Below are 27,291 nucleotides of genomic sequence, written 5' to 3'. Positions count from 1 at the left end.
GGGGGGGTACCATCGACTCCACAGTCAAAAAGGCACAACAGAGGATGTACTTCCTACAGCTGAGGAAGCACAATCTGCCACAGGTAATGATGGTCCAATTCTATACTGCCATCGTAGAGTCTGTCCTCACCTTCTCCATCATGGTCTGGTTTGGCTCAGCCACCAAGCACGACACCTGGAAGCTGCAGCGAATCGTCCGATCAGCTGAGAAAGTTATTGGTTGCAACCTTCCCTCCATTGACGAACTGTACACTGCAAGGGCCAGGAAGCGAGCTGGTAAGATCATCTCTGACCCCTCTCACCCTGGCCACAAACTCTTTGAATCACTTCCCTATGGAAGGCGACTCCGGAATGTCAAAGCTGCCACAGCCAGACATAAAAACAGCTTTTTTTCCACGAGTAGTAGCTCTACTCAATAACCAAAAATCTGTAGCCTCCTTTTGATCTGGTATTTTATTTAATTCACATGTTTAATAGTAAGATTAAAGGAAAACTTACCAGTTTGAAGTTTGATCTTTATTTTATGAGTAACGTTGAGGGATTACGTGAAGAAGCCGCAGGACGCATGCGTGTCTATCTTCAAAGCAGCGGTGTGAAATCACAGATAACAGTAAATGAACTGAACATAGTAAGATTAGAGAAATAGGATACCAGTTGAACTTTATGATCGAGGATGGGCGTGGAGGGCACGTAATCCCTCAATGTTACTCCTCATAAAATAAAGATCAAATTTTAAACTGGTAAGTTCTCGTTTAACCTTACTATTTTACTTCGGAGTCACGTGAGTGACTACGTGAAGATTTTAAAGCTCTGTGATTTCATGCCATGGAAACGAGTCCAGGCATCATACACAGCATCAGTGGGCCAATGATGAGTGAATATTAATATAGCATTCAGACATGACATAGATATAGACATGTTGATGCTATTGATGAACAATAGTGGGAATCGTAACCTCCCTCAACCTGGAGGAAGTATGAACCATATCTAACATAGAGTTGGCAAATACCCCCGATCTGGCAATGGGTTTATTCTGAATATTTGTACAGATTAATAGTTTGACCATCCTGCAGCCGCTAGGATGTGGTCCATAAGCCTGCTGCTGAGGTTTAGCGGTCCTGGTAGAATGAGACTCAATTTCAATGTACACTCCTGTATATGCCAGACCCATTTAACCCTCTGGAGAAGGTTCATAGTGATTCATTCTAACGAGGTTTTATGTAACTAACAATATTGCTGTCAGAGTCTATGAGGCTCTTAGGGACCTTGACATACTGGTGTAGATGCGTGATCACAAGCAACCCAAGGTCCATGGGATATGCAACATCTAGTTTGGTCTGTGTCCCTGTCTACTCTGCTTGACTAATCATAAACAAAACATGTTATTATAGCCCACAGGTATGATCATTCTATCCAGTGTAGCAATGACTGGACCCGTAGCGCTGTACTCAATGCTATGGCATAACCACTAGTACGTGGGTTTGACCAAGGACAGGGATGTTGCTGGTGCCTATCGGCGAAATGATGTAGCACAATGTTAACAACCCATATCTCTGCGTCCCTAGGCCTAGGAGGTTTTTAGTTGACGATACCCTTCATAATCTAGACGTCAGAGGGTGAGACCGGAAAGAGTGGTTTATATACTCCGCAGCCAAATGATGAGGAGGTACTTCAGGCACAGTAAATGGAATTTTAACTTGATGTTATAATCCCATAAAACTGAATTTCAATGTGTCAGTCATCCGTGCCGAGTTAAACGTAACGAAGAATAAACAATACTTCCCATCTCCTATTCGGTTTGCTGCTATTTGGTGCTATCCCTGCAATCTGCAGTGGGTACTCCTAATGCTTATGGTTAGACAACCCGAGCCGCAGGAAAGGGTCTCTCAGAGTCTGTAAGTCTATGAATTGATTAATCATGCAGAGGATGGTTTCAACATCACAACTGAACCAGCATAATTTTTATCCGGAAATAACCATGTAAGGTTTTATGCTCATTCCCCACATCAGCGGGAATCATGGGTATATAACCCAGGCAGGGACTATGAAACCCGGAAGCGGGAATCTTGCTGAATTTTGCAAGACCCGTCTATTGAGGCCAAATGGAGGAAGACATAAAGAACATTCGTCCCTTGTGTAGCGAGAATGCACCCATCGCCACTTATATGCCTTGTATTTTTTTGCAACTGTTGATTGAGCCTGGATGCAAGCATCTCAATCGTTAGTGTTCCATCGATCCACAATGTTATTAAATGCTTTGTGATCACACATTCACTCTGTGTTGTCATTGATTTTGCATGATAATACACCAGTGCTAAATGCGGTTAGGTAAAACTATCACCTGATACTTTGATTTGATTGTACCTTTGTGATTAACATATACCACCACCAAAGTGTATCACCTTGGACTTGTGCTTGCAGGTTATGCATATCCACATGCCCTTTAATGCACAGAATGCACCTGGTGTCCATTGGCAGTTGATACCATAACTGAACACTTGATAACTCATGCTAATCCCATCTGCCTCCGTAACTAGAGATGGTATTAGTAGATTTCCCATCTTTGGGCAATAGCATCAGTTTGGAAATGACTGAAGATTTACAGATGAGAGGTTTTTAGTGGAGCAACACTGAATACTGTTCGTCCATCATTGTGACTTTGTTAGTTTCAGCTGAGAATAGCAGAGGTCTAATCTTTTCTCAGAGCTGATCCCAGACAAATAAATGGTTTGATTGTATCCCAATAATCAATAGTTTCAGTTGGTATCAACTTAATTTGAATTTAACTGGACGGGTGAGAACCTCAATTTCTCAAATATAGCTACGTGGCTGAAAAGGCTAATTTAGTAAAATATAGTATGTTCAATATCATCCAGATTGGCCATGCCACTTATTTGTTAGCTCTGTGCAGTCGAAGCACTGATTGTAGTGATTTGGTAATAATCTGGAAACTGAAGTTAGCCCATTTTGCAACGCTGCTGAGTGTATCGTTGCCTCATCCAGTTAAATTTCAAATATCTTCTGTGAAAGGAAATGATCACATGGAAGTTATTCAGAAATGTCTATATTGCACATGCGGGTTGAGTCTGTTGACATTGATCAGTCCACATCCCATATTGTGAGCCTGCCTTGAAAGGCAAACTCCACCATACCTGTTGTGCAGTATAAACTAATCTTATGTTATCCCAAACCAGTGTAAATATTCAAACCAGTTTAAGTATTACCAACTTGTATCCGTGACGGGAGACGTCATCGATGTGGCTCCATACCTTTATCCGAATGGGAGGACTTATGCAACCCGACCCAGGAGCTGCCTCAACCATGTGTGCATGATTTTGCACTTCTGCTCCTGGGAGGTAGAGGAGCTCGAGTACGGGGTTGGCGCATCTTCCAGGAAGACCGTTCTGGGCTATGGCCTAAAAAAGATCTTTGTCCTGGTTGTACGGCCTTCAAGCTTTCACTAGCTTCAATGCATCGTGGTTTGCTGGTGGGTGCGTAGGGGTGCTGCCGCCGGAGATGTGAGGTCTTGTGTGATGATGTGGCCTTCCTGAGCCCGATGGCTCTCGTCGAGCTCCTGCTGCTGGTTGTGTTATTCCTGCACCCCCTGCACACTTGTGGTATCTTCAGCCAAAAACCCCTGTCTTCAGAGTCAGCCCAGAAGTGACTCCTAATGCTCCCCTCTGTTGAGGGAGATGCATTATGCAGCCCTCAATAAGGTGCTGCCTAGGGCGTCCTAGGACCCCATGGTGACTAGACTCCATATACCAGAGCATGTCACATTGGAGCATCTGCTCCATCAACCCGCAGAACAAGAAAGTCAGCAAAATGGAAATCCTCCAGCATGTCATCGATTACATTCTGGATCTGCAGATCGCTTTGGACACGCACCCCTCTTCCATCGTTCTCCATCAAAGCCAGAACTCCCCCTCCAGAACGCCCCTGTCAGCACTCAACGAATGCATTTCGTTGTCTCTGTATTGTACACTGACAATGACAATTAAAATTGAAATTGAATCCATGTGGGATATGCGATCACAGTGCTCCAGCCGGCGGTGAGTCTTCACAGCCCGACTTGTCCGAGTCTTCGGGCCTGTCCGACTTTGCTTGGCCTTCCCGTCAGTCTGAGGTGTCGATTCCGACTGTGCAGGTGCCAGGTCGGAGAGTGATGATCGATTAGCGATCCAGGTGTAGCCAACCGCTGCTGACTGCCCGCACTCCCGCGGTCCTCCGCAGTCAGTCTCCATTTGGACTTAGTCCATGGTTCCTTTCCTGTAACACATCCTCACAGAAATAGAACTAAACAACCTGAGAGTAAAGAATTTACCTGCAGGTCCTGTTTTAAACCTTCTGCTGCGGGGGCAACGCTCCACCCCCCTTCGAGCTTCGTCTCGAGGTCCTTGTATGCAGCCGGGGTTCCCTAATAGTCGCCCCCCCCCCCCGCCGTGCTGGGTATCCCCGCGGTTCCTGTGAAAGGGAGAGCCGCGATATACATTGTCGGGTGGTATCCCCGCCAGTATGAAGCCGCTGGCTCCAACGCCAACGGCCGGAGAGACAACTTCTCCGCCGCCCGCTACCCATATTTCGTGGTCTTTCAAGCGGCTGTGTGTCGGGGTATCCCCGCTGTGTTTCCCAGGTGCTGGTAATATGAGGCTGCTGGCTCCAACGCCAGCGGCCCGAGAGGCGAATTCACCACCGCCCGCTCCCGCATTCCGCGGTCTTATAAGCGGCTATATGTAGGTATGTTGCAAAGCCTACCTGAAGGGTCGCTGAAAATCTGTCCCAGCCCGTGTGCGCGATTTTGGCGCCGTTTAGAGGGGGCGGGTTTAAAACGCGATTTTCTCTAGGCTGTTCAAATCGAGGATGTTCAGCCTAGTTAATTATTAACGAAAAATCGCTGAAAGACCCCGTCGCAAAAGCTATTATTAGTTTTAAAGGCCTCGTAAAATAGTTATAGTAGTTTAAAAATCAACCTCTAAACCTGCGAACACCAGCAACCGCAGGGTCTCATAAAGCAGTCAACTGAAGGAAGGCTGTATATTTTTACATTAAAAAGGGCTTCTAAAGATCCCTTTATACAAAGTTTAATATTGCGAGTAGCTCATTTTGGGCGCATTATATCCCGCAGTATTTTTCTGGGCATTTGGGGCACAAATCTACCGCAATGTGAACGTTCTAAACCAGCGCGTTCCACAGGGACCCACTGGAAAGCTGATTTAAATGGGCATTTATTTACAGCAATTAAACACTAAATTCCTTCCATTTGGTCTATAAATTAATGTAAATGAGATTTAAAAATCATGTTTTATTGTGAATTATTTGTGAATATTATTTGGACATTTAGGCTATTTAAAAATGTTAATCATTTATTAAGAAATGGATAGATGTTTAGATCTAGTAATTGAAGTCTGAAATTAGCTACAATTAGGTAACTAACTAATTATATGCTTTAATTTCAGGTCATCCAAGTAAGATTATTTTATATTTGTTTCAGAATGCTTCAATCTATGATAACTGAAAATTTCATTCAGTTCTCTTAATTTTTAAGAAAGTTATGGGCTTTTGACTGTTCACGATCACAGCTTTTTTGTTATGTCCATAGAAAATCAATAGGGAACAAGATGCTCATTTCCCAGTATGAAAATGGCCATAACTTTTTAAATACTTGAGATATGAAAGTGAATTAGGTGTCAAATTAAACTTATGTTTATGCTTTATCTGATGGGATAAATTGCAGACTTGATTTTTTAAATCTCAAAATTTTGTAACATTGCTACTATATGTCGGGCGGTATCCACTATGTCCCCCCCCCCCCCCCCCCCCAGGTGCCACCGGCACCAGGGTGTAGCTGCTGGCTCCAACGCCAGCGGCCCGAGAGGCAAATTCACCGCCGCCCGCTCCCGCATTCCGCGGTCTTTAATGCGGCTATATGTCGGGTATGCCCGAGGTCGCGACCGGTATTCCCTTGACTGGGTCCTCCGGACTTCGCCCCGGGCTTTAACAGGACCTCTAGGTAGAGGTTCCTGTAGGAAGATAAAACCTGGAAAAATTTTTAAAAACTTACCTTCAGGACTGACTGTTGGCAGGAGAATTACGTTCACCCTGCCAGTCGTACGCAATGCGTTAGACGACATGTCACGCAATGCGTTAGACGACATGACACGCATGCGTCCTGGCGGGTTCTTCACGTAGTCACTCACGTGACTCCGAAGTAAAATCAATAATGTTTTATTATTAATCTTTAATGTTTTATGTATCATTCTTAACTGTTACTGTATGTCATGTTGTCACTTGCGGGCAGAGCACCAAGGCAAATTCCTTGTATGTGAATACTTGGCCAATAAACTTATTCAATTCAATTCAATTCAATTCCATTCAATTCAATTCAAATTCCATCCTAGAAAGTTTCTAATCAGGTTTCAGGGCCCACCACAGCACAGAGTCTGCCTTGTTGAAGGTACACATCGACCTCCTTCTCGTCATCGACTCCGGCGACTGTGCAATCCTGCTCCTTCTCGACCTCAGCGCAGCGTTTGATACAGTGAACCACACCATCCTATTTGACCGTCTCCGGTACGGGGTTGGTGTTGATGGCACTGAGCTGGTTCATTTCCATCCTAAAAAATAGGAGTTACTCTACCAACATAGGCAATTCTTTCTCTTCCCCAGCTAGCCTTTACTGCGGGGTTCCACAAGGCTCCATCCTAGGCCCCATTCTCTTCTCTCTGTATATACCCCCCTCGGCCAAGTCATCCAAAGGCATGGCATTTCTTTCCACTGCTATGTAGATGACACACAGCTCTATCTCCCTCTGAAACCCAAAAACAGTCTAATTTAAATAGCCTCATGCACTACCTCGATGACCTAAAATGTTGGAAGGCTCAGAACCTCCTCCAACTCAACGAGAGCAAGTCTGAGGTCATCCTACTTGGCCCCTCTGACCATCAAAACGATAACAGGCAGCATTGGAAGCCTAACCTCCTTAGTCAAACCGCATTTGACTCATTAAAGTTTGACAAGCAAGTCAATTCTGTGGTAAAAGCTGGTTTCTTCCAGCTTCGTACAATAGCTAAAATCAAATCATTCCTCAAATTCGACGACCTTGAAAAAATCATCCATGCATTCATCTTCTCCCGCCTTGACTACTGCAACTCCCTATACACTGGCATCAGCCAATCATCGCTGTCCCGCCTGCAATTGGTCCAAAATGCGCAGCAAGACTTCTGACGGGTACCCGTAAAATGGACCACATCACCCCGATCCTGGCCTCTCTCCACTGGCTCCCAGTACGGTACAGAATCAACTTCAACTATACGTATAAGCTCCTCTTATAAGTGTACAAAGCCCTTAATGGGCTTGCACCCCACCTATATCAAAAATCTTCTAACCCACCATTCTACCTCCAGGTCCCTCAGGTCAGCCGACATGGGGCAACTGACAATCCCGTGGTCTAGTTTTAAGCTCAGGGGTAACTGCGCTTTTGCGGTTGCAGCACCTAGACTGTGGAATAGCATCCCGCTCCTCATCAGAACTGCCCCCTCCATCGACTACTTTAAGTCACGACTCAAAACTAGCCAGCGCAGCAGTAGGCAGGTAGTGCAAGAGTCCTCTGTGGTCATCTCCCTCCTAAACAGGTATACCATTTTGGATACTGTTGGGAGAGATGGCTCATCAGGGGAAGGCAGCAGCAGCCAAGTTCATGGCACCATGGGTGGCTCCGCGGCACAGGAGGGGAGAAAAAAGAGTGGAAGGACAATAGTAATAGGGGATTCAATTGTAAGGGGAATAGATAGGTGTTTCTGCGGCCGCAAACGAGACTCCAGGATGGTATGTTGCCTCCCTGGTGCAAGGGTCAGGGATGTCACTGAACGGCTGCAGGACATTCTGGAGGGGGAGGGTGAACTGCCAGTTGTCGTGGTGCACATTGGCACCAACGATTCAGGTAAAAAAAGGGATGAGGTCCTACAAGGTGAATTTAGGGAGCTAGGAGATAAACTTAAAAGTAGGACCTCAAAGGTAATAATCTCTGGATTACTACCAGTGCCACGGGCTAGTCAGAGTAGAAATAGGAGGATATTGCAGATTAATACGTGACTTGAAAAATGGTGCAAGGGGGAGAAATTCAAATTTCTAGGGCATTGGAACCAGTTCTGGGGGAGGTGGGACCAGTACAAACAAGACGGTCTGCACCTGGTCTGGAATGGAACCAATGTCCATGTTGGGGGAGTGTTTGCTAGTGCTGTCGGGGAGGATTTAAACTAATGTGGCGGGGGGATGGGTGCAAGAGCAGAGAGACAGAGGGGCGTAAAATGAGGGTAGAAGCAATAGGTAGCAAGGTGGATTGTAAAAGTGGCAGGCAGACAAATCCAGAGCAAAAATAAAAAAGGGCCACTTTTCAACATAATTGTATAAGGGGTAAGAGTGTTGTAAAAACAAGCCTGAAGGCTTTGTATCTTAATGCAAGGAGCATTCGTAATAAGGTGGGTGAGTTGAATGTGCAGATAGTTATTAATGAATATGATATAGTTGTGATCACGGAGACATGGCTCCAGCGTGACCAAGGCTGGGAGCTGAACATCCAGGGATATTCAATATTCAGGAGGGATAGACAGAAAGGAAAAGGAGGCGGGTAGCGTTGCTGGTTAGAGAGGAGATTAACGCAATAGAAAGGAAGGACATTAGCTTGGAGGATGTGGAATCGATATGGGTAGAGCTGCGAAAAACTAAGGGGCAGAAAACACGAGTGGGAGTTGTGTACAGGCCACCTAACAGTAGTAGTGAAGTTGGGGATTGCATCAAACAGGAAATTAGAAATGCGTGCAACAATGGTAAAACAGTTATAATGGGTGACTTCAATCTACATATAGATTGGTTGAATCAAATTGGCAGGGGTGCTGAGGAAGAGGATTTCTTGGAATGTATGCGGAATAGTTTTCTAAACCAACATGTAGAGGAACCAATGAGAGAGCAGGCTATTCTAGACTGGGTATTGAGTAATGAGGAAGGGTTAGTTAGCAGTCTTGTTGTGTGTGGCCCCTTGGGCAAGAGTGACCATAATATGGTTGTTCTTCATTAGGATGGAGAGTGACATTGTTAATTCAAAAACAAGGGTCTTGAACTTAAAGAAAGGTGACTTTGAGGGTATGAGACGTGAATTGGCCAAGATAGACTGGCAATTGATTCTTAAAGTGTTGACGGTGGATATGCAATGGAAGGCATTTAAAAACTGCATGGATGAACTACAACAATTGTTCATCCCAGTTTGGCAAAAGAATAAATCAGGGAAGGTAGTGCATCCGTGGATAACAAGGGAAATCAGGGATAGTATCAAAACAAAAGATGAAGCGTACAAATTAGCCAGAAAAAGCAGCCTACCAGAGGACTGGGAGAAATTCAGCAGAGGAGGACAAAAAGCTTAATTAGGAAAGGGAAAATAGATTATGAAAGAAAACTGGCAGGGAACATAAAAACTGACTGCAAAAGTTTTTATAGATATGTGAAGAGGAAAATATTAGTTAAAACAAATGTAGGTCCCTTGCAGTCAGAAACAGGCAAATTGATCATGGGGAACAAGGACATGGCAGACCAATTGAATAACTACTTTGATTCTGTCTTCACTAAGGAAGACATAAATAATCTGCTGGAAATAGCAAGGGACAGGGGGTTAAATGAGATGGAGGAACTGTGTGAAATCCAGGTTAGCCGGGAAGTAGTGTTAGGTAAATTGAATGGATTAAAGGCCGATAAATCCCCAGGGCCAGATAAGTTGCATCCCAGAGTACTTAAGGAAGTAGCCGCAGAAATAGTGGATGCATTAGTGATAATTTTTTTAAACTCTTTAGATTCTGGAGTAGTTCCTGAGGACTGGAGGGTAGCTAGTGTAACCCCACTTTTTAAAAAGGGAGGGAGAGAGAAAATGGGGAATTACAGACCAGTTAGTCTAACATCGGTGGTGGGGAAAATTCTGGAGTCAGTTATTAAAGATGGGATAGCAGCACATTTGGAAAGTGGTGAATTCATTGGACAATGTCAGCATGGATTTATGAAAGGTAAATCATGTCTGACGAATCTTATAGAATTTTTCGAGGATGTAACTAGTAGAGTGGATAAGGGAGAACCAGTGGATGTGTTATATCTGGAATTTCAGAAGGCTTTCGACAAGGTCCCACATAAGAGACTAGTATGCAAACTTAAAGCACACGGTATTGGGGGTTCAGTATTGATGTGGATAGAGAACTGGCTGGCAGACAGGAAGCAAAGAGTAGGAGTAGGTCCTTTTCAGACTGGCAGGCAGTGACTAGTGGGGCACCGCAAGGCTCAGTGCTGGGATCCCAGCTATTTACAATATATATTAATGATCTGGATGAGGGAATTGAATGCAACATCTCCAAGTTTGCGGATGACACGAAGCTGGGTGGCAGTGTTAGCTGTGAGGAGGATGCTAGGAGGCTGCAAGGTAACTTGGATAGGTTGGGTGAGTGGGAAAATGCATGGCATATGCAGTATAATGTGGATAAATGTGAGGTTATCCACTGGTGGTAAAAACAGGAAAGTAGACTATTATCTGAATGGTGGCCGATTAGGAAAAGGGGAGATGCAACGAGACCTGGATGTCATGGCACACCAGTCATTGAAAGTAGGCAGGTACACAAAAATGCTGGAGAAACTCAGCGGGTGCAGCAGCATCTATGGAGCGAAGGAAATAGGCAACGTTTCGGGCCGAAACCCTTCTTCAGATTGTAGGCATGCAGGTGCAACAGGCAGTGAAGAAAGCAAATAGTATGTTAGCATTCATAGCAAAAGGATTTGAGTATAAGAGCAGGGAGGTTCTACTGCAGTTTTGGTCTCCTAATCTGAGGAAAGACATTCTTGTCATAGAGTGAGTACAGAGAAGGTTCACCAGACTGATTCCTGGGATGGCAGGACTTTCATATGAAGAAAGACTGGATAGACTCGGCTTGTACACGCTAGAATTTAGAAGATTGAGGGGGGATCTTATAGAAACTTACAAAATTCTTAAGGGGTTAGACAGGCTAGATGCAGGAAGATTATTCCCGATGTTGGGGAAGTCCAGAACTAGGGGTCACAGTTTAAGGATAGGAGGGAATTCTTTTAGGACCGAGATGAGAAAATCATTTTTTACACAGAGAGTGGTGAATCTGTGGAATTCTCTGCCACAGAAGGTAGTTGAGGCCAGTTCATTGGCTATATTTATGACGGAGTTAGATGTGGCCCTTGTGGCTAAAGGTATCAGGGGGTATGGAGAGAAGGCAGGGATGGGATACTGAGTTGGATGATCAGCCATGATCATATTGAATGGCGGTGCAGACTCGAAGGGCCGAATTGCCTACTCCTGCACCTATTTTCTATGTTTCTATGCCTCTAAAACCTATTTCTACTCCCTAGCGTTGTTGAGCCCCTCTGAGTTTATATACGTGTTACAACGGTCTGTCTACCGTTGTATGTATCAAATTTGTACCTGCACTGATGTGAAGCACTTTGGTCAACGTGAGTTGTTTTTAAATGTGTTATAAAAATAAATGTATTATTATTATTAAATAGCAGTGGGTTCAACACTGAACTATGAGGCACACCAGTAGTCACAAGCCTCCAGTCCAAAAATCAATCTTCTGCCACCACCCTTTGTTTCCTTCCATGAAGCCAATTTTCTATCTATTTAACTATCTATTCTTGGATTGCATGTGATCTAACATTCCAGAGCAGCCTACCATGCGGAACTTGTCGAATGTATGATATTCTTCTCATGATCTTATACGCCTCATTCCTTATCCTCCTGTAATAAAGTCGTAGACCGCTCAACCGCTCCCTATCACTTAGGCCCTCAATTCCTGGCAACATCCTTGTAAATCTTCTCTGCGCCCTTTCCAGCTTAACATCTTTCTTATTACAAGGTGATCAAAACTGAATCCTATACTGTAAATGTGGCCTCACCAATGTCTTGACAACTGTAACATGATCTCCCAATGTCTACACTCATACTCTGACTGCAATGAGTTTTGGTGGCATGTCACAATGAGCTGGGATAACTATCCAATAGGGATCTCAATTTTTTCCCCGCATCTTTAGAAGATGGAGGTCGAGGGACTCAAATGTCTACTAATCTTTATAAATGAAAATAAAACAAGATATGGAAAATAAATGCTGACTAATCCTAATCAGTACATATTGTAAGTATATGTGATGTAAACATTTATTGCAAACTGGGACTAAGATAAAGAAAATGACAGGAAATCAGTACCAAGTATGTAGCTAGAGATAGTGCTGTTCGTCCACATGCATCTTCCGTATTGATAGAAGCCCCCATCTTGAGCAGCAGCTTCACTGTATCAAGTTGCCGGCCTGATATTGCATGCATCAATGGAGTTGACCCTGAAATATTTGAAAACAGTTAATCCTGCAAGGTTCTCACAACTGCAATATTTAAGATTTTCTCAAAATTTCACTAGCTAGAATATAAATATAATTCTACCACTAAAATTCATAGCTGCTCCCTTGCAGTTGTATGGTAATTTTATTGGGTGCAGGAGAATTTCATTTCACTGCTGTTGCTTCAGACATAAATTAAGTGTGCTGGGATAAAATGTATTTTTAACACTATTATTACTGACTGAAATGTCATATCGGTAAGATAAGGAATAATTTTCTGGGCGGCCCCTCAAAAGAGTTTAACAGCAAATTATAATAATAATAATATCTGGTTTTATAATTGCTTGGTCTTGACACCAGTTAATTATCTGTTAGAGGGTTTTATTCATTGTCAATTGAATTTTATATCAGTATATTCTTCATGTTCCATTTAAAAACAGGGGCTAGACTGAATTAAGTGAATACCATCTGTATCTATCTAAATACTATTAAACCTGTGTGTGTGTGTGTGTGTATGTCATTTTGATTTTGCCTTTGATTCGTTATTCCGCGAAAACCAAAGCAAAAACGCTGAGATTTTTACCATTTTGTTAGCGATTTCACTTTTACATTCGCAAATCCACTCCTCATTAAATTTAGTCATTTTTCTCTACACATTTTTAATAAAATCCTTCACCCCCCCTCCCCACTCATTTTTTCACCTGCTTCCAGCCACCTTCTCATCGCGTGCCCCGTGCGACCATAATGGCTGCTGCCGCCCGGCTCTCCATCACTCCTCCCCCCCCCCCCCAGGACCGGCTCTGTCACGCTGGCCGAAGCCACAGATCGGCTGGTCCCCCGCTGCTTTTTACCGTCCCCGCTAACGGCAGGCAGGCTCACTCAGGATCATGCCCGCCCGCCCACTCCACCCTCCCCCCTCTCCGTACTCGGGGTCTGAAGCGCCGAGGATGTGAGGCCATGGAGCTGAGGCTCACTCTGAAGCCGACGGCTGCTGGGCGGCACTACCCCTCTCCTCCCTCCCTTCTTAATATAATATCAATGGGGGTGGTCAGTGTATGTGTGTGTGTGTGTGTGAGAGGTTGGTTAGTGTGTGTATGACGGCTCAGGCCGCCCCCTCCCCTCGCAACCACGTGTTGTGGGAACAGACCCAACGGGTCTGCACTTGGTCTAGTATACTTTTAAAACTGTGTGTGTGTGTGTGTGTGTGTGTGTGTGTGTGTGTGTGTGTGTGTGTGTGTGTGTGTGTGTGTGTGTGTGTGTGTGTGTGTGTGTGTGTGTGTGTGTGTGTGTGTGTGTGTATGGCATTTTGCCTTTGAAACGTATCTCCTCGAAAACCAGACGCAAAAATGCAGAGATTTTTACAAATTTGGTAGGGATTTAACATGAGTTCAGAAATCTGCTCCTTGGTCAATTATTTCCCGAGATTTTGAATAAAATTGTTCACAAAACTCAATTTTTAACCAGCTGCTGACGTCACAATGCCCACATGCCCACCACTCCAGGCCCACCCACCCCCCCGCCGCTGTGGATTAAAGGCGCAGAAATATCGAGAAAGTTCTGCAGAACTAAGGGCTGTTGTCAGCTGGCAGTTATCAATGGCTGCGAGCGTCGTGAGGCCGAGTTACGTGAACATCCCCCCCCCCCCCCCCCCCCCCCGAAGCACGCTGGCATTTGGCTCTCTGATTCCTCCCTGTTCTGTGTTCCTCTCTGTGAACGAGCATGTTCTGCAGATCCGGAGGACAGGCGAGATCCTGGGGAGGTGAAGAGGGGGATTGAGGGAGAGGAGGGAGTATGGAGGGAGAGGGGGGAATGGGGAGGTGAGGAGGGAGAGTGTGGGAATAGAGGGAGAGGAGAGGGGGTGATAGGGAGTGGGGAATAGATGGACTGCCCCCACCCCCTCCCCATCTCCCCCTCCCTCCCCACTCTTCCCCCTCTCTCCCCCCTAACCCTCTCCCCCTCCCTCCCCACTCTTCCCCCTCTCTCCCCTACCCCATCTGCCCTCCCTCCTCCCCTCCACTATCCCCTCCCCTCCACCCCATCCCCTCCCCACCCTCCCTTCCCCCCAACCTCTCCCCCTCCCTTTCCCCCCCCTTCACTTCTCCCCCTCTCAGCCTCCTCTCTCCCTCTCTCTCCCCCTCTCTCTCCTACCCTCTCTCTCTCCTCGCATCTCTCTCACCCCTCCTCCCCCCTCACCCACCCTCCCTCTCCTCCTCCCCTCCACCCCCTCTCCCTCTGTCTCTTGCCCTTCTGTATCTGACCCTTTCTCCCTGTCTCTCCCCATTCTCTCTCTGCTCTCACTCTCTACCCCCACTCCCTCTCTAGACGCGCCTGCGAGTTGGGGGCTATGTGTCAGTGGATAGGGCGGTTATGGGGTAAAAGGAGCAAATTAATAATATTAATATAATATCAAGGGGAGGTATTTAGCGTGTGTGTTGGGGGGTAGTTAGTGTGTGTATAAAATGTGGTCTAATGTTAAGGTAAGTGTATTAATAACATACTTGCCTTCATTGTCACAACATTCCAAAATGGAAGGGTCCTCACGAATCACTGCTGTCAGGGTGTTGATATCTCCATTGGATGCTGCCTGATAAACCTCAGTGAGGTCGATTTCCTCTGCAGAGTCTATGAGTTCACAAATGAAAAAACAGCTATTAAGTGAACAGATTTATGTTTTCCACCCTAATGCCAGAACTGATGCCGTTTACACTGGAGGCAAGGGATCGTATTCCACCCCTAACAGTTGTCTTATGAATTTGATTGAGTGTTTTGAAGAGGTAACCAAAAATGTTGATAAGGGCAAGGCCATGGACTGTATGGACATGTCTGTATGGACTTTAGCAAGGCCTTTGATAAGGTTACACAGGGTGGACTGTTTTGGAAGGTTAGATCGCATGGGATCCATGGAGAGCGGCACAGTGGCACAGCGGTAGAGTTGCTGCCTTATTATGCCCCTGTCCCACTTAGGAAACCTGAACGGAAACCTCTGGAGACTTTGCGCCCTACCCAAGGTTTCCGTGCGGTTCCCAGAGGTTGCAGGTGGTTGCCGGATGTTGCAGGTAGTGGAATCAGGTAGGGAGACTGACAAAAACCTCCGGGAACTGCACGGAAACCTTGGGTGGGGCACAAAGTCTCCAGAGGTTTCCGTTCGGGTTTCCTAAGTGGGACAGGGGCATTACAGTGCAAGTGACCTGGGTTCTATCCCGACTATGGGTTGACATTTGTACGTATAGATCTGTAGGATTTTTTTTTTTTTTTTAATAGATTTTTAGGATAATTGCCTTCTGTAAATTGAAAATTATCCCTTGTGTGTAGGATAGTGCTAGTGTATGAGGTGATTGCTGGTCAGCAAGGTCTCTGTGTGCCGACGGGCCTGTTTCCACACTATGTCCCGAAAGTCTAAAGCTAGGAAACTGGATACAGAATTGGCTTCATGGCAGGAAGCAGGGGCTGGTGGTGGAAGGATGTTTTTCGCCTGGAGGCCTGTGGTGAGTGGTGTGCCTCAGGGATCAGTGCTGGGCCCATTTTAGTGGCTAATATTAACAAATTTGATGAGAATACACAAGGCACGATTAGTAGGTTTGCAGATGATAATATAGTAGGTGGCATCGTAGATCGTGAAGATGGTTACCAAAAATTACAGCAGGTTCTTGATCAGCTGGGCAAGTGGGCTGAGGAAAGGGTAATAGAGTCTCATGCAAATAAGTGTGAGGTGTTCCATGATGGGAAGTCAAACCAGGTCAGGACCTTCACATTGAATGATAGGCCCTGGAGAGTGTTGTGGAGCAGAAGGAGGTAGGAGTACAGATACATGGTTTCCTGAAAGTGGCATCACAGATTGATAGGGTGGTCAAGAAAGTTTTTAGTACATTGGCCTCATCAGTTAGTTTTATATGTCTTTGATGAGGCTGTATTTACAACATTCCACGCAGTTCTTGTTGCCCCAAAACAGGAAGGATGTGGAGGCTTTGAAAATGTTTATCAGAATGAAATTAGTTTTTCCACATGCAAACGGGATTAGTTCATCTTGCTATCATGGTCGGCACAGACATTGTGGGCCGAAAGGCCTGTTCCTGTGCTGTACTGTTCTATGTTCTACTTTCCAGCAGGGCATCATAAATCCATTTATTGCTGTCACGGGTATTATTTGAGTAAAGACCTCATGCTTGTCAGCCATGATCATATCGAATGGCAGTGCAGGCTCGAAGGGCCGAATGGCCTACTCCTGCACCTATTTTCTATGTTTCTATGTTGTTCTAAAAATTAAACCATTCGATTGTTGAGCAGCATCTTGTACCAAAATATTCTTCAACCTAAATAGTTTTCAGAACTTAATTGATAAAATCAGACATGAGAATTAATGATAAGACATAATGCAGGCTATTCATGCTGAAAATATGGCCATCAGTGAGGTTAAAAGTTTCCACAAAAAGATAGAATCAGGGAAGGAAAGAGAATGAAGTGGATGTTTGTTGGATCAGAGGGTATTAGATATGGCGACAAAGAGAATTTAAAATTCAGGACTAGGAGCTTCAAGACCATTGTGGACAGATTGATTACTGAAACAGGAGTAAGATATGGGCAGCAGTGCTTTGGATGAATTGAAGCTGATAGAAACATAGAAAATAGGTGCAGGAGTAGGCCATTCGGCCATTCGAGCTAGCACCGCCATTCAAAATCAGTACCCCTTTCCGGCTTTTTCGCCCATATCCCTTGATTCCCTTAACCATCAGAGCTAAATCTAACTCTCTTGGATGGAATCTGAAAGCTGGTCAGAGAAGAATTCAAATATTCAGAGATGGTGAAGGCAAGCTTGGGGTTGAGCCCACTGCACATGGCCAATGTTATAATCGTGGAAGAAGATTCACTTTTAATGCTAACCAAACTATTCGCAGATTATTGATTGCCCAAATGCTGGGCGGTTCACTTTTTCTATATATGACTGTTTCAGTTTTGAAGTATCTATCTTGCAATGAAACATTCTCTGCATTCGTTTTTACTTTAACAAAGAATGGATATACACATTTTCCATGAACAATTCTAGTGATAAATTTAAATTTAAATAAAAAAGCTCAACCATATCAATTTGAAAAGCCGGTTTCTGAGATGTCAGATGTTGAGTGTTCATTTCTGCTATATGGTTTTTAATTCAGTAAGGGCTTTTGGCCCTATATCACTCTCCCTAAGGCAGTATTAATGTGCACTTTAAAGGAAGAAAGATGGGTGAACATTTTAAGAAATTTCACATTAGAGTTAGAGTAACGCTCTAAAAAAATACCCTTCTGAAATTATAAAACTTATCACAACAGTGTATCAACAGAATGACTTGAAAGTTTTTCATTGTATTGGCCCTAAATTTTCCAGTACAGGTACTAGCAGCTCTTATAGAAGAATCCTACTCTGGAGGTACACAAAATTACTTGTTAAAAAGTGAACATCGTTGCTATTCAATAATATTGTGGTTGATCTGACCTGGACCTCAACTCCATTATCTCGTCTGGTTCCCATAAACAACACCTTCCATATAAACCAAAATTCAAATTTGGCCTTGGATATAGGATGCAGTTTTGACATGTCTCTGGGGATTCCTTTTTATTTCCACCATAAATGAATTATCTTCTATTCTGGAACTATGCCTCCTGGTTTTAGACTCTCTCATTAGTGGAAACGTCTCCTCAAGATTTGCCTTCTGGTCCCCTATGAATATTATCAGTTACCATATGATAACCTCTAATTTTTCTAAATTCAAAGAATTTAAAATTCAAAGATAGAGCTCAAGCTGCTCTATCTCTTGTAACAGAATTCCCTCATTCAAATAATCAATTCAGTGAACCCTCTATGAATGACAATTGTAAACCTCTCAAAATAACTGTTAGCAGTCCTCAAGGTGTTGCCTCGCCGACAGCTGAATAAATCTTCCCTGCCATACTTCATTCTACGCAGTCAATCTTATATTTGCTTTCCCAACTAATATTTTTTCAACTTGTCAAAATTATAAAGCAAAATGAATATATTTCCTGCTTGCAAAAGATATTGCCAGATAACACAACTATTAAATAGTATAAATTGCAATTCCACCCCCACCAGAATACTAGTTTGGTTTTACAAAGAAAATTCAGTTTATTAGATTTGTGCTAAAATGCTAATACGTTGTGAATTTGAATAGTGGACCTCCATAAAAAATTGTCCTTGATTTGTCTGTTTGAACGGCCTCTTCTATAATATCCCGACCATTGCTGGAATAGCCACTATATTAAGCTCTAAGTTTAACATGTGAAACACATATAAATGCGATAAAAATTGGTATTTCTACTTCAAATGAATATGTAGCATTTTTGATACACAGCTTATCAGTCCATTTACTTTTATTTGAAGAACACGGGTAGTTCTGAACCATATGCATTTCAATCTAAATTCATGCAGGCATGCAGGATCCTGTTACACTAATTCAGAACAAAAATAAGCATACCTTTGTGCTGATCAAAAACAGATGAAGAACTAAAATCCATTTCTATATCATCACTTAAAATAGGACCAAGAGAACAGCATCTCCAGTATTTCAAGCGGAAAATCAGGGATTACAGTAAATAGAATAGCATCTGTTGCCAAGCAATATTTTGGGGAATAAATCACTTTACGGCCACTGGTTGTCGGGGAGAATAATAGTGGTGGCCTGTACCTATTACTGAAACAAATTGTCTTTCACAGGCACCTTCTGGAAGGCTACATCTGATGCAAACAAATGAGCTCATTGAATATATCCACACGATATCAAAGTGAAGAACATCCAGGATTTCCTGCTAGAGGTACGGGTAAGAGTGCTCAACATTCAATTCATGAAGCCAAGAAGCAGGCACCAGTGATCTCCCACTCGAAGAAGGTGCAGATGAAAGGAGCAAAGGAATACTTCCTGAAATAAAACAGCAGCATTTTATCATGAACAAGGGTTTTCATATCCAAACTGAGCATGAGCAAACTGGCAATGCACTTTGGGTATCCAGAATATTTAGTAATATATCAAGCATGTTTATTTTAAAGACATTTTCTATTTTTCTTGAAAAGCTGGTGAAAAATAACTACTAGTAGTACGATATCATTAATGTAAAGGTGCTGTTCACATTTTTTTGAAGAATAAGTGAGGCATTAATAAAATTGCAAAACCAGTGGACCATTGCTGGGCCACTGAACTGGAATATTTCAGAATTCTGAATAACCTGTTTATTTTCAGGGCACATACCCGTTGCAGTTTGGAAAATTACTTTGTAAATTTCTAAAAACTATTAAAGCAGGGAAAAGAAGGGTCTCAACCCGAAACGTCATCCATTGCTCTCCAGAGATGCTGCCTGCCCTGCTGAATAAAGGTCCTGTCCCACTTTCACGACCTGATTCACGACCCTTTTTTACTTGTGGATATTTTTCATCAGGCTAGAAAAACGCCCCGACCTACTTGATTCCACGAGTACCTAGGACTAGCATTACGACCTACCTACGACCCCCTACGACCTTGTGACGACCATGCTGCGAGTATGAGTCAAGGGCAAACTCGGCAGAGGTCGTGAATTAGGTCGTGAAAGTGGGACAGGCACTTTACTCCAGCATTTTGTGTCTATCTTCAGGGAAAAGAAAATATACATAGTTACAATTTGTTATTAATAATACATTTAAAAAAACCCAGCACACTTTGCCATCATCTCCTGTATTATGTCTCTGACTAAGAATATAGGTCTCCGAATACAGACAAAAATAGTATTTGTCTAGAAATATGAAGCAAATTAAAAAAGCAAAAAAAAAATAAAGATACTGGAAATAGCATTTAAAAGACTTTGGACAGGCATGTGGATGTGGAGTGACTTGGGTTATTTACAGATAGATAAATGATAGCCTTGGCATAATGTTCGACACAGACATTGTGAGTTGAAAGGGCTGTCGTCCAGAAAATGCTGGAAATAGCAGTTCAAGGAGTCTATGTGGAAAGGGAAATGTTTCCGATTGAAGATCTGTCATCATAACTGGCCACCTATGACCAAACTGAAAAGGTCGATTATCTTAAATTGTGTAATTCAGTGTTGAGTCCTGAGGGTTTTACATACCTAGTAAGTGAACATGAGATGCTCACTCTTCAATCTTATGTTGGGCTTCATTAGAACAATGTAAGAGGCCGCAGTCAGAGTGGAGTGGAGAGGGAATTAATGTATAGGTTTACTTTCGTCATTGTCAGATGTACCAAGGAACAGAGAAAATATTTTTTTTGTTGCGTGCTATCCAGTCAGCGGAAAGACTATACATGTTTACAATCAAACTGTCCACAGTGTATAGATATAGGATAAAGGGAATAATGTTTAATGTAATATAAAGTTGTTACCAATGAGGTAGATGGTAACTCAGGGCTGCTCTCTAGTTGGTGATAGGATGCGTCAGTTGCCTGATAGCAGCTGGGAAGAAACTGTCCCTGAATCTAGAGTTATGCGTTTTCACATGGGAGACTTGTCCTTGATTATGTTGGTGGCCTTGCCGAGGCAGCGTCAAGTGAAGATGGAGTTAATGGAAGGGAGGCTGGTTTGCGTGATGGTCTGGGCTGAGTCTCATTCCCCGGTTATGAATGCCAGAAGCATGTACAGCCTGTAAATGCAATAGAGCATTTGGGAGTCCAACAGGAAGGATTTTCTGCTGTGTGGAACTCGGTTCGCAGTAATAGCTGAATGGTTGAGTTAAACACTCTAATTTAACAATATGTTGCCCTTAGTTGGCTTGTGTTTCTGTTTATGACATGGGCATCACACGCCTCAGCACTCGTGAGTAAGGCAAGGCAGCGCCTTTACCACCTCAGGCAATTGAGGAAATTCAGAGTGTCTCCGAGAATCCTCCAGTGCTTCTACGCAGCGGCGGTGGAAAGCATCTTGTCCGGGAACATTACCATCTGGTTTGGGAATTGCTCTGCCAAGGACAAGAAGGCTCTGCAGAGAGTAGTACGTTCGGCCGAACGCACGATGGGAACTTCACTTGCCCCCCTGCAGGAACTATACATCAGGAGGTGCAACTCCAGAGCCAACAATATCATGAGAGACCCCTTCCACCCCTGCAATGGACTGTTCCAGCTGCTACGGTCAGGCAAACGCCTCCGTTGCCATGCGGTGAGAACGGAGAGGTTGAGAAGGAGTTTCTTCCCAGAGGCCACGGACTGTAAACGCCTATCTCACCAGGGACTAACTCTACTGAACGTTTTTCCTTCCATTATTTGTTATGTAAAAGAATATGTGTGTTATGATTGTGTTTATAGTTTGTTTGGTTGTTTGGTTGTTTGTCTTTTGCACAAAAGTCCGCGAGCATTGCCACTTTCATTTCACTGCACATCTCGTATGTGTATGTGACAAATAAACTTGACTTGACTTAAATCTATTGTCACATGGCCGCTTCGTAAAGTCGATCACTATCTTCTTTGCCTTGTTGACTGAGACAAAGGTTGTTGTCTCGACACCAGGTCACGAAGTTCTCAATATATACAATTGTACATATCGACATTCTCAATATACATAATTAATACAATTAATAAAAATAATACAACTAATAATAAAATATACAATTAATGGCGAGACCCTTAACAGCATTGATGAGCCGAGGGATATTATGATCCAAAACCGTAACCCTGAAAGTGGCAACATAAGTAACATAGAAACATAGAAAATAGGTGCAGGAGTAGGCCATACGGATTTTCGAGCCAGCACCGCCATTCAATATGATCATGACTAGACTAGTTGGGTCCCAGTCACATGGGAGGCCTGGTCCCCCCAACACAACCCATTCCCCAGCGCAATATTCCACCACTCCCAACGCAACCCGTTCCCCCAAAGCAAACAACTCACCCATAGCCCCTAACTGCGCAAGCATGGCTCATTTCCCCTTATCCCCCAGCACCCCCTTCCTCTTCATGTGTGGGAGGGGAGGAGGGGTGTGGGGTGTGTGTGGGCAGCGGGGCGGAGGTGGGGGGGAGAGCGTGGTGTGGGGGGAGGGGGTGCGGAGTGGGGGATGGGGGTGTGTTGGAGGGGGGTGTAGTGAGGGGTGTGTGGGGGAGGGGGGTGTAGTGGAGGGGGGTGTGGGGGAGGAGGGTGTGGGGGAGGAGGGTGTGGGGGAGGAGGGTGGGGGGGCTTGTGGCAGAGAGGGGTAAGGGGGGGGGTGTGGGGGGTGGTGTGGGGGAGGGGGGTGTGGGGGAGGTTGGGATGTGGGGGAGGGGTGGTGGGGGGTGTGGCGAAGGGAGGAGTGTGGGGGTGGGGGTGTAGGGGAGGGGTGTGGGGTTTGTGTGGGCAGCGGGGTGGAGGTGGGGTGGAGAGCGTGGTGTGGGTGGAGGGGGGTGGGGTGCAGAGTGGGGGGGGTGTGGGGAAGGAGGGTGTGGGGGAGGTTGTGGCGGAGAGGGGTAAGGGGGAGGGAGGGTGGTGGTGGTGGTGTCGAGGAGGGGGAGGTTGGGATGTGGGGGGGGGTGGGGGAGGGGTGGTGTGGGGGAGGTGGGGTGGGGGGGGGTGAGGAAGGGAGGAATGTGGGGGTGGAGGGGATGTGGGGGAGGGGGGGGTGTGGGAGAGGGGTGTGTGGGGAAGGGTGTGTGGGGAAGGGTGTGTGTGGGGGAGTGGCCGTTTGGGGGAGGTGGAGTGTGGGGAGGGGGTGTTGGGGAGGGAAGATGAGGGGGAGGAGGGTGTGAGGGGGGAGGGTGAAGGGGGGTTGTGGGAAGGGGGGGTGGTCATAGCAGACGCAGCTTGCACTCTGCTCACCCTGCACTTTCAGCTTTCTGCCTTACACAATAGCTCCCGGACCCACTCCGACTTCACTCAGAGGCTTCTGATTCAACTTAACAGCTCCCGGCTCGCCATGCTGGTCGTTGCAGAAGCAGCCCGCACGCTGCTGTGTGCCCGCAAGCTGCTCACGGACTCAGCCCCGCCTCCGGGAATTTATTCTCCGCGGGTGCCAGAAGGGGCGTTACCTTCATGGTGACTGACAGGTGAGAAGACCAATCTGCGAAAATTGATCACGATTTTTTAAACCTTCATAACTTTTCTAATATCTCACCGATCGGAACAAAACTTGGTGCGCTTGGAGCAGAGGAGAATGGTGAGTAAGATGGTGAAAATCTTACTCACAATATAGGTACCGTTTTTGTGCAAAATAAATGAAAAACACAAACCGGAGGTGGTCAAGATGAGAGTATTAGTAATAGTATAGATAGATAGTTTCACGATGGCCAGTACAGCATGGTCAGCCACAGACAGGGCATGTTTATGAAGCTATAACACCCTCTTCCTCCACGTTTTCAGTGCCTCCATACACCACTGGATTCTTTCAGGAAAGCTTCTGGATCAGAGTTAGCAATATGACTTGCAGATGGAGCATCCATGTGAAGTCATGAAGGTGAAAGGTTCCAGAATCATCATCAACCAGGGGTTCTCAATGACGAGCAATTCTTAACACTCAGATGATCCCTGAAAGTAAGGATTTTGTTTAGTTTCCCCTCTTTCACAACTTCAGTTTCTTCACTTTGCCTACTCATAGAACACTGTGCTTCAGTTTCTTCACTTTGAACAAACTTCAGTTTCTTCACTTTGCCCACTGTTGAAACTTGTTGCCCAACAGCAACTGATGCAAAACAATAAAACATTCAGAATCAGAATATAACATGGATAATTTATTTTATATGAGTATTTAGCACTATAAATGCCTAAGCAGCACACCATATTATTGTCCCCCCCCACCCCCCCCCCCCACCCCTCGCCAGTGTTCATCTATTAACTGCCACACATTATCCTGCTTCTCCTCTCTATCAGCTTTCTCCCCTCCTCCCCTGCCCCACAATCTGGTTGCAGATCTGAAACATTACCTATCTATGTCCTCCAGAGATGCTGCCAGACCTGCAGAGTTACTCCGGCACCTTCTGTCCTTTTGTTTGGAAACCAGCGTCTGCAGTTCCTTGTTTCTACATTGCTAAAGTTTTGCTATGGTTACAAGATAAGGCATAGCCATCTGCATAGACTTTCTCGTCATGCATATTTCAAACAGCCTTCAGACTGTGATGTTTTTATCATTTTTATTTTATCTTGCCTCTTTGTGTTTGAGTTCACAATTTGTTTAGCAAATGATACAAAGTCAAACCTCAAATCTATATCACTTTGTTTTGTGAACTCGGTCGTGAGTCAGCCAGACACAATGTTGTATCTGTGTTTGGGAAAATGTTAGTGATATTACAGTAAGTGTCTCAGTGGGAGCTGCAGTTCTCAGATTCACGCAGGCTGAAAAGTGCATTAAAATGATTTTCTTTGATAAGTACTAGCAAGTATGACAATGGAAGCAGTGGATCGGTGCTAATATTAGAAAAGTTGTAGGTGGATTTGGAAGAGGCACAGTTATTTAACTGTGGAACAATAAGTTATGCACTTCAAGTAAATGTGCAGATGATTTTTTGCCGCCGATAAACTGTAGTTGAATTTTCAATTGGAGCTGTAATGTGTTAATAAGTGCCATGTAGTCATTATAGAAGAGACAAGATTATCTCATTTAAAGGAAAAGAAATGCTAACAAAAATCTGTGGAAGGTGGATTTAATTTATGGTAAATGCAGTATTTATCATGTGTTGGGAGCCTGCACTCATATCAAGTAGTGGTAGGAAACCCAGACACTCAAACTTGTTACCATCATTGTAGCAAATAATCCTCACTAATCACAATTATGAGAGACATAGATAGGGTAGAGAGTCAGAACCTTTTTCCCAGGGTGGCACCGTCAATGATTTGATGGCATAACTTTAAAGTTAAAGGGACAAAGTTTAAAGGAGATATGTTTTTTACTCAGCGGGTGGTAGTGCCTGGAACATATTCCCGGGGACGGTGGTGGAGTCAAATATGATAATGGCATTTAAAAGGCTGTTAGACGGGCACCAGGATGTGTATGGAAAGGACAGACACAGCCGGTGGAACATCATAGTTCCACTGACACAGTAAAAAGTTGCAGAATCTAAGATCTCCACATAACAAGCCCATCTCTCATCTACAAACGGTAATGAAATTATGGTATTTTACTTTTTTTAAATGTTATAGCGAACAACCGGCTACAATAATGGACACTATTCCGACCCAACTCAATACCAATGGAGTATGTGAATTGGGTGTAATAGTTGGGAAATAATGTAATGGTTCCAAACGGTAAATAATGTCTATTTAACATTTTGATGCATTTTTATTACAATTAGGATATATTAATATAAATGCAACAAAACACACAGGAAACAAATTCAAAATTAATACATTCACAAATCTGTCAGAGCATTGCAAATTTGTGCTATATTTTCAAACTTTATAATGATTGCCATAAAGAAGCATGTTTGCATCAGAATTGCACATAATGGGATTACTTTTGCAAAATAGTAAAATAGCAAAATAGCAAAATGAGGCTGCAGGGTGACTTGGATAGGTTGAGTGAGTGGGCAGATACATGGCAGATGCAGTATAATGTGGATAAATGTGAGGTTATCCACTTTGGTGGCAAGAATAGGAAGGCAGATTATTATCTGAATGGTGTCCGATTAGGAAAAGGGGAGGTGCAACGAGACCTGGGTGTCCTTGTACATTAGTCACTGAAAGTAAGCGTGCAGGTAATAATAATAATAATACATTTTATTTATGGGCGCCTTTCAAGAGTCTCAAGGACACCTTACAAAAATTTAGCAGGTAGAGGAAAAACATGTAAGGGGAATAGAAACATAGAAACATAGAAATTAGGTGCAGGAGTAGGCCATTCGGCCCTTCGAGCCTGCACCGCCATTCAATATGATCATGGCTGATCATCCAACTCAGTATCCCGTACCTGCCTTCTCTCCATACCCTCTGATCCCCTTAGCCACAAGGGCCACATCTAACTCCCTCTTAAATATAGCCAATGAACTGGCCTCGACTACCCTCTGTGGCAGGGAGTTCCAGAGATTCACCACTCTCTGTGTGAAAAAAGTTCTTCTCATCTCGGTTTTAAAGGATTTCCCCCTTATCCTTAAGCTGTGACCCCTTGTCCTGGACTTCCCCAACATCGGGAGCAATCTTCCTGCATCTAGCCTGTCCAAACCCTTAAGAATTTTATAAGTTTCTATAAGATCCCCTCTCAATCTCCTAAATTCTAGAGAGTATAAACCAAGTCTATCCAGTCTTTCTTCATAAGACAGTCCTGACATCCCAGGAATCAGTCTGAAATAAATAGTAGAGACATGACTAGTACACAAAGTAAAGACAGAATTCAATACAAAACACAATATGAGGCAATTAATGCACAGATGAAAAGGGAGGGGGACGTGGGGCTAAGGATAGGCAGTGGTGAAGAGATGGGTCTTGAGGCGGGACTGGAAGATGGTGAGGGACACGGAATTGCGGATCTGGGGGGGCCAGATGGTGGAGGGCTTTGTAGGTGAGGATCAGGATTTTGTAGTTGATCCGGTGGGAGATGGGAAGCCAGTGAAGTTGTTTGAGGACTGGAGTGATGTGATGCCAGGATTTGGTGTGGGTGATGAGTCGGGCGGCTGCGTTCTGGACCAGTTGGAGTCGGTTGATGTAGGTGGAGCTGATGCGAAGGAGAAGTGAGTTGCAGTAGTCCAGTCGGGAAGAGATGAAGGCATGGATGAGTCTTTCAGCAGCGGGAGGTGTGAGAGAGGGTCTGAGTTTGGCGATGTTGCGGAGATGAAAGAAGGAGGTTTTAATGACATGGCGGATGTGAGGCTCAAGGGAGAGGGTGGAATCAAAGATCACGCCAAGGTTGCGGGCCTGGGGAGATGGGGAGACAGTGGTGCCGTCGATGGTGAGAGTGGGGTTATTGATTTTGCTGAGTGTGGCTTTGGAGCCTATGAGGAGGAATTCTGTCTTATCGCTGTTGAGTTTGAGGAAATTATGTTGCATC

At 44.4% G+C, this 27,291-nt stretch overlaps 1 protein-coding gene across 1 annotated transcript in view; it reads right to left on the bottom strand.

The window, feature by feature from the left end:
- Window positions 1-19,329, bottom strand: part of ankrd55 (ankyrin repeat domain 55) — a 74,445-nt gene extending 55,116 nt beyond the window's left edge. The window contains exons 1-3 of the mRNA XM_033030314.1: window positions 18,851-19,329; window positions 14,887-15,006; window positions 12,257-12,387 (exon numbers count right to left, since the gene is read on the bottom strand). Of these exons, the coding sequence (XP_032886205.1) occupies window positions 12,257-12,387; window positions 14,887-15,006; window positions 18,851-18,890 (291 nt within the window). The 5' untranslated portion in view covers window positions 18,891-19,329. The remainder of the gene's footprint in view (window positions 1-12,256; window positions 12,388-14,886; window positions 15,007-18,850) is intronic.
- Window positions 19,330-27,291: the final 7,962 nt, after the last annotated feature.

Source organism: Amblyraja radiata, chromosome 1, assembly GCF_010909765.2.
Source record: "Amblyraja radiata isolate CabotCenter1 chromosome 1, sAmbRad1.1.pri, whole genome shotgun sequence".
NCBI lineage: Eukaryota > Metazoa > Chordata > Chondrichthyes > Rajiformes > Rajidae > Amblyraja > Amblyraja radiata.
This window is presented reverse-complemented; position numbering and strand designations above follow the sequence as displayed.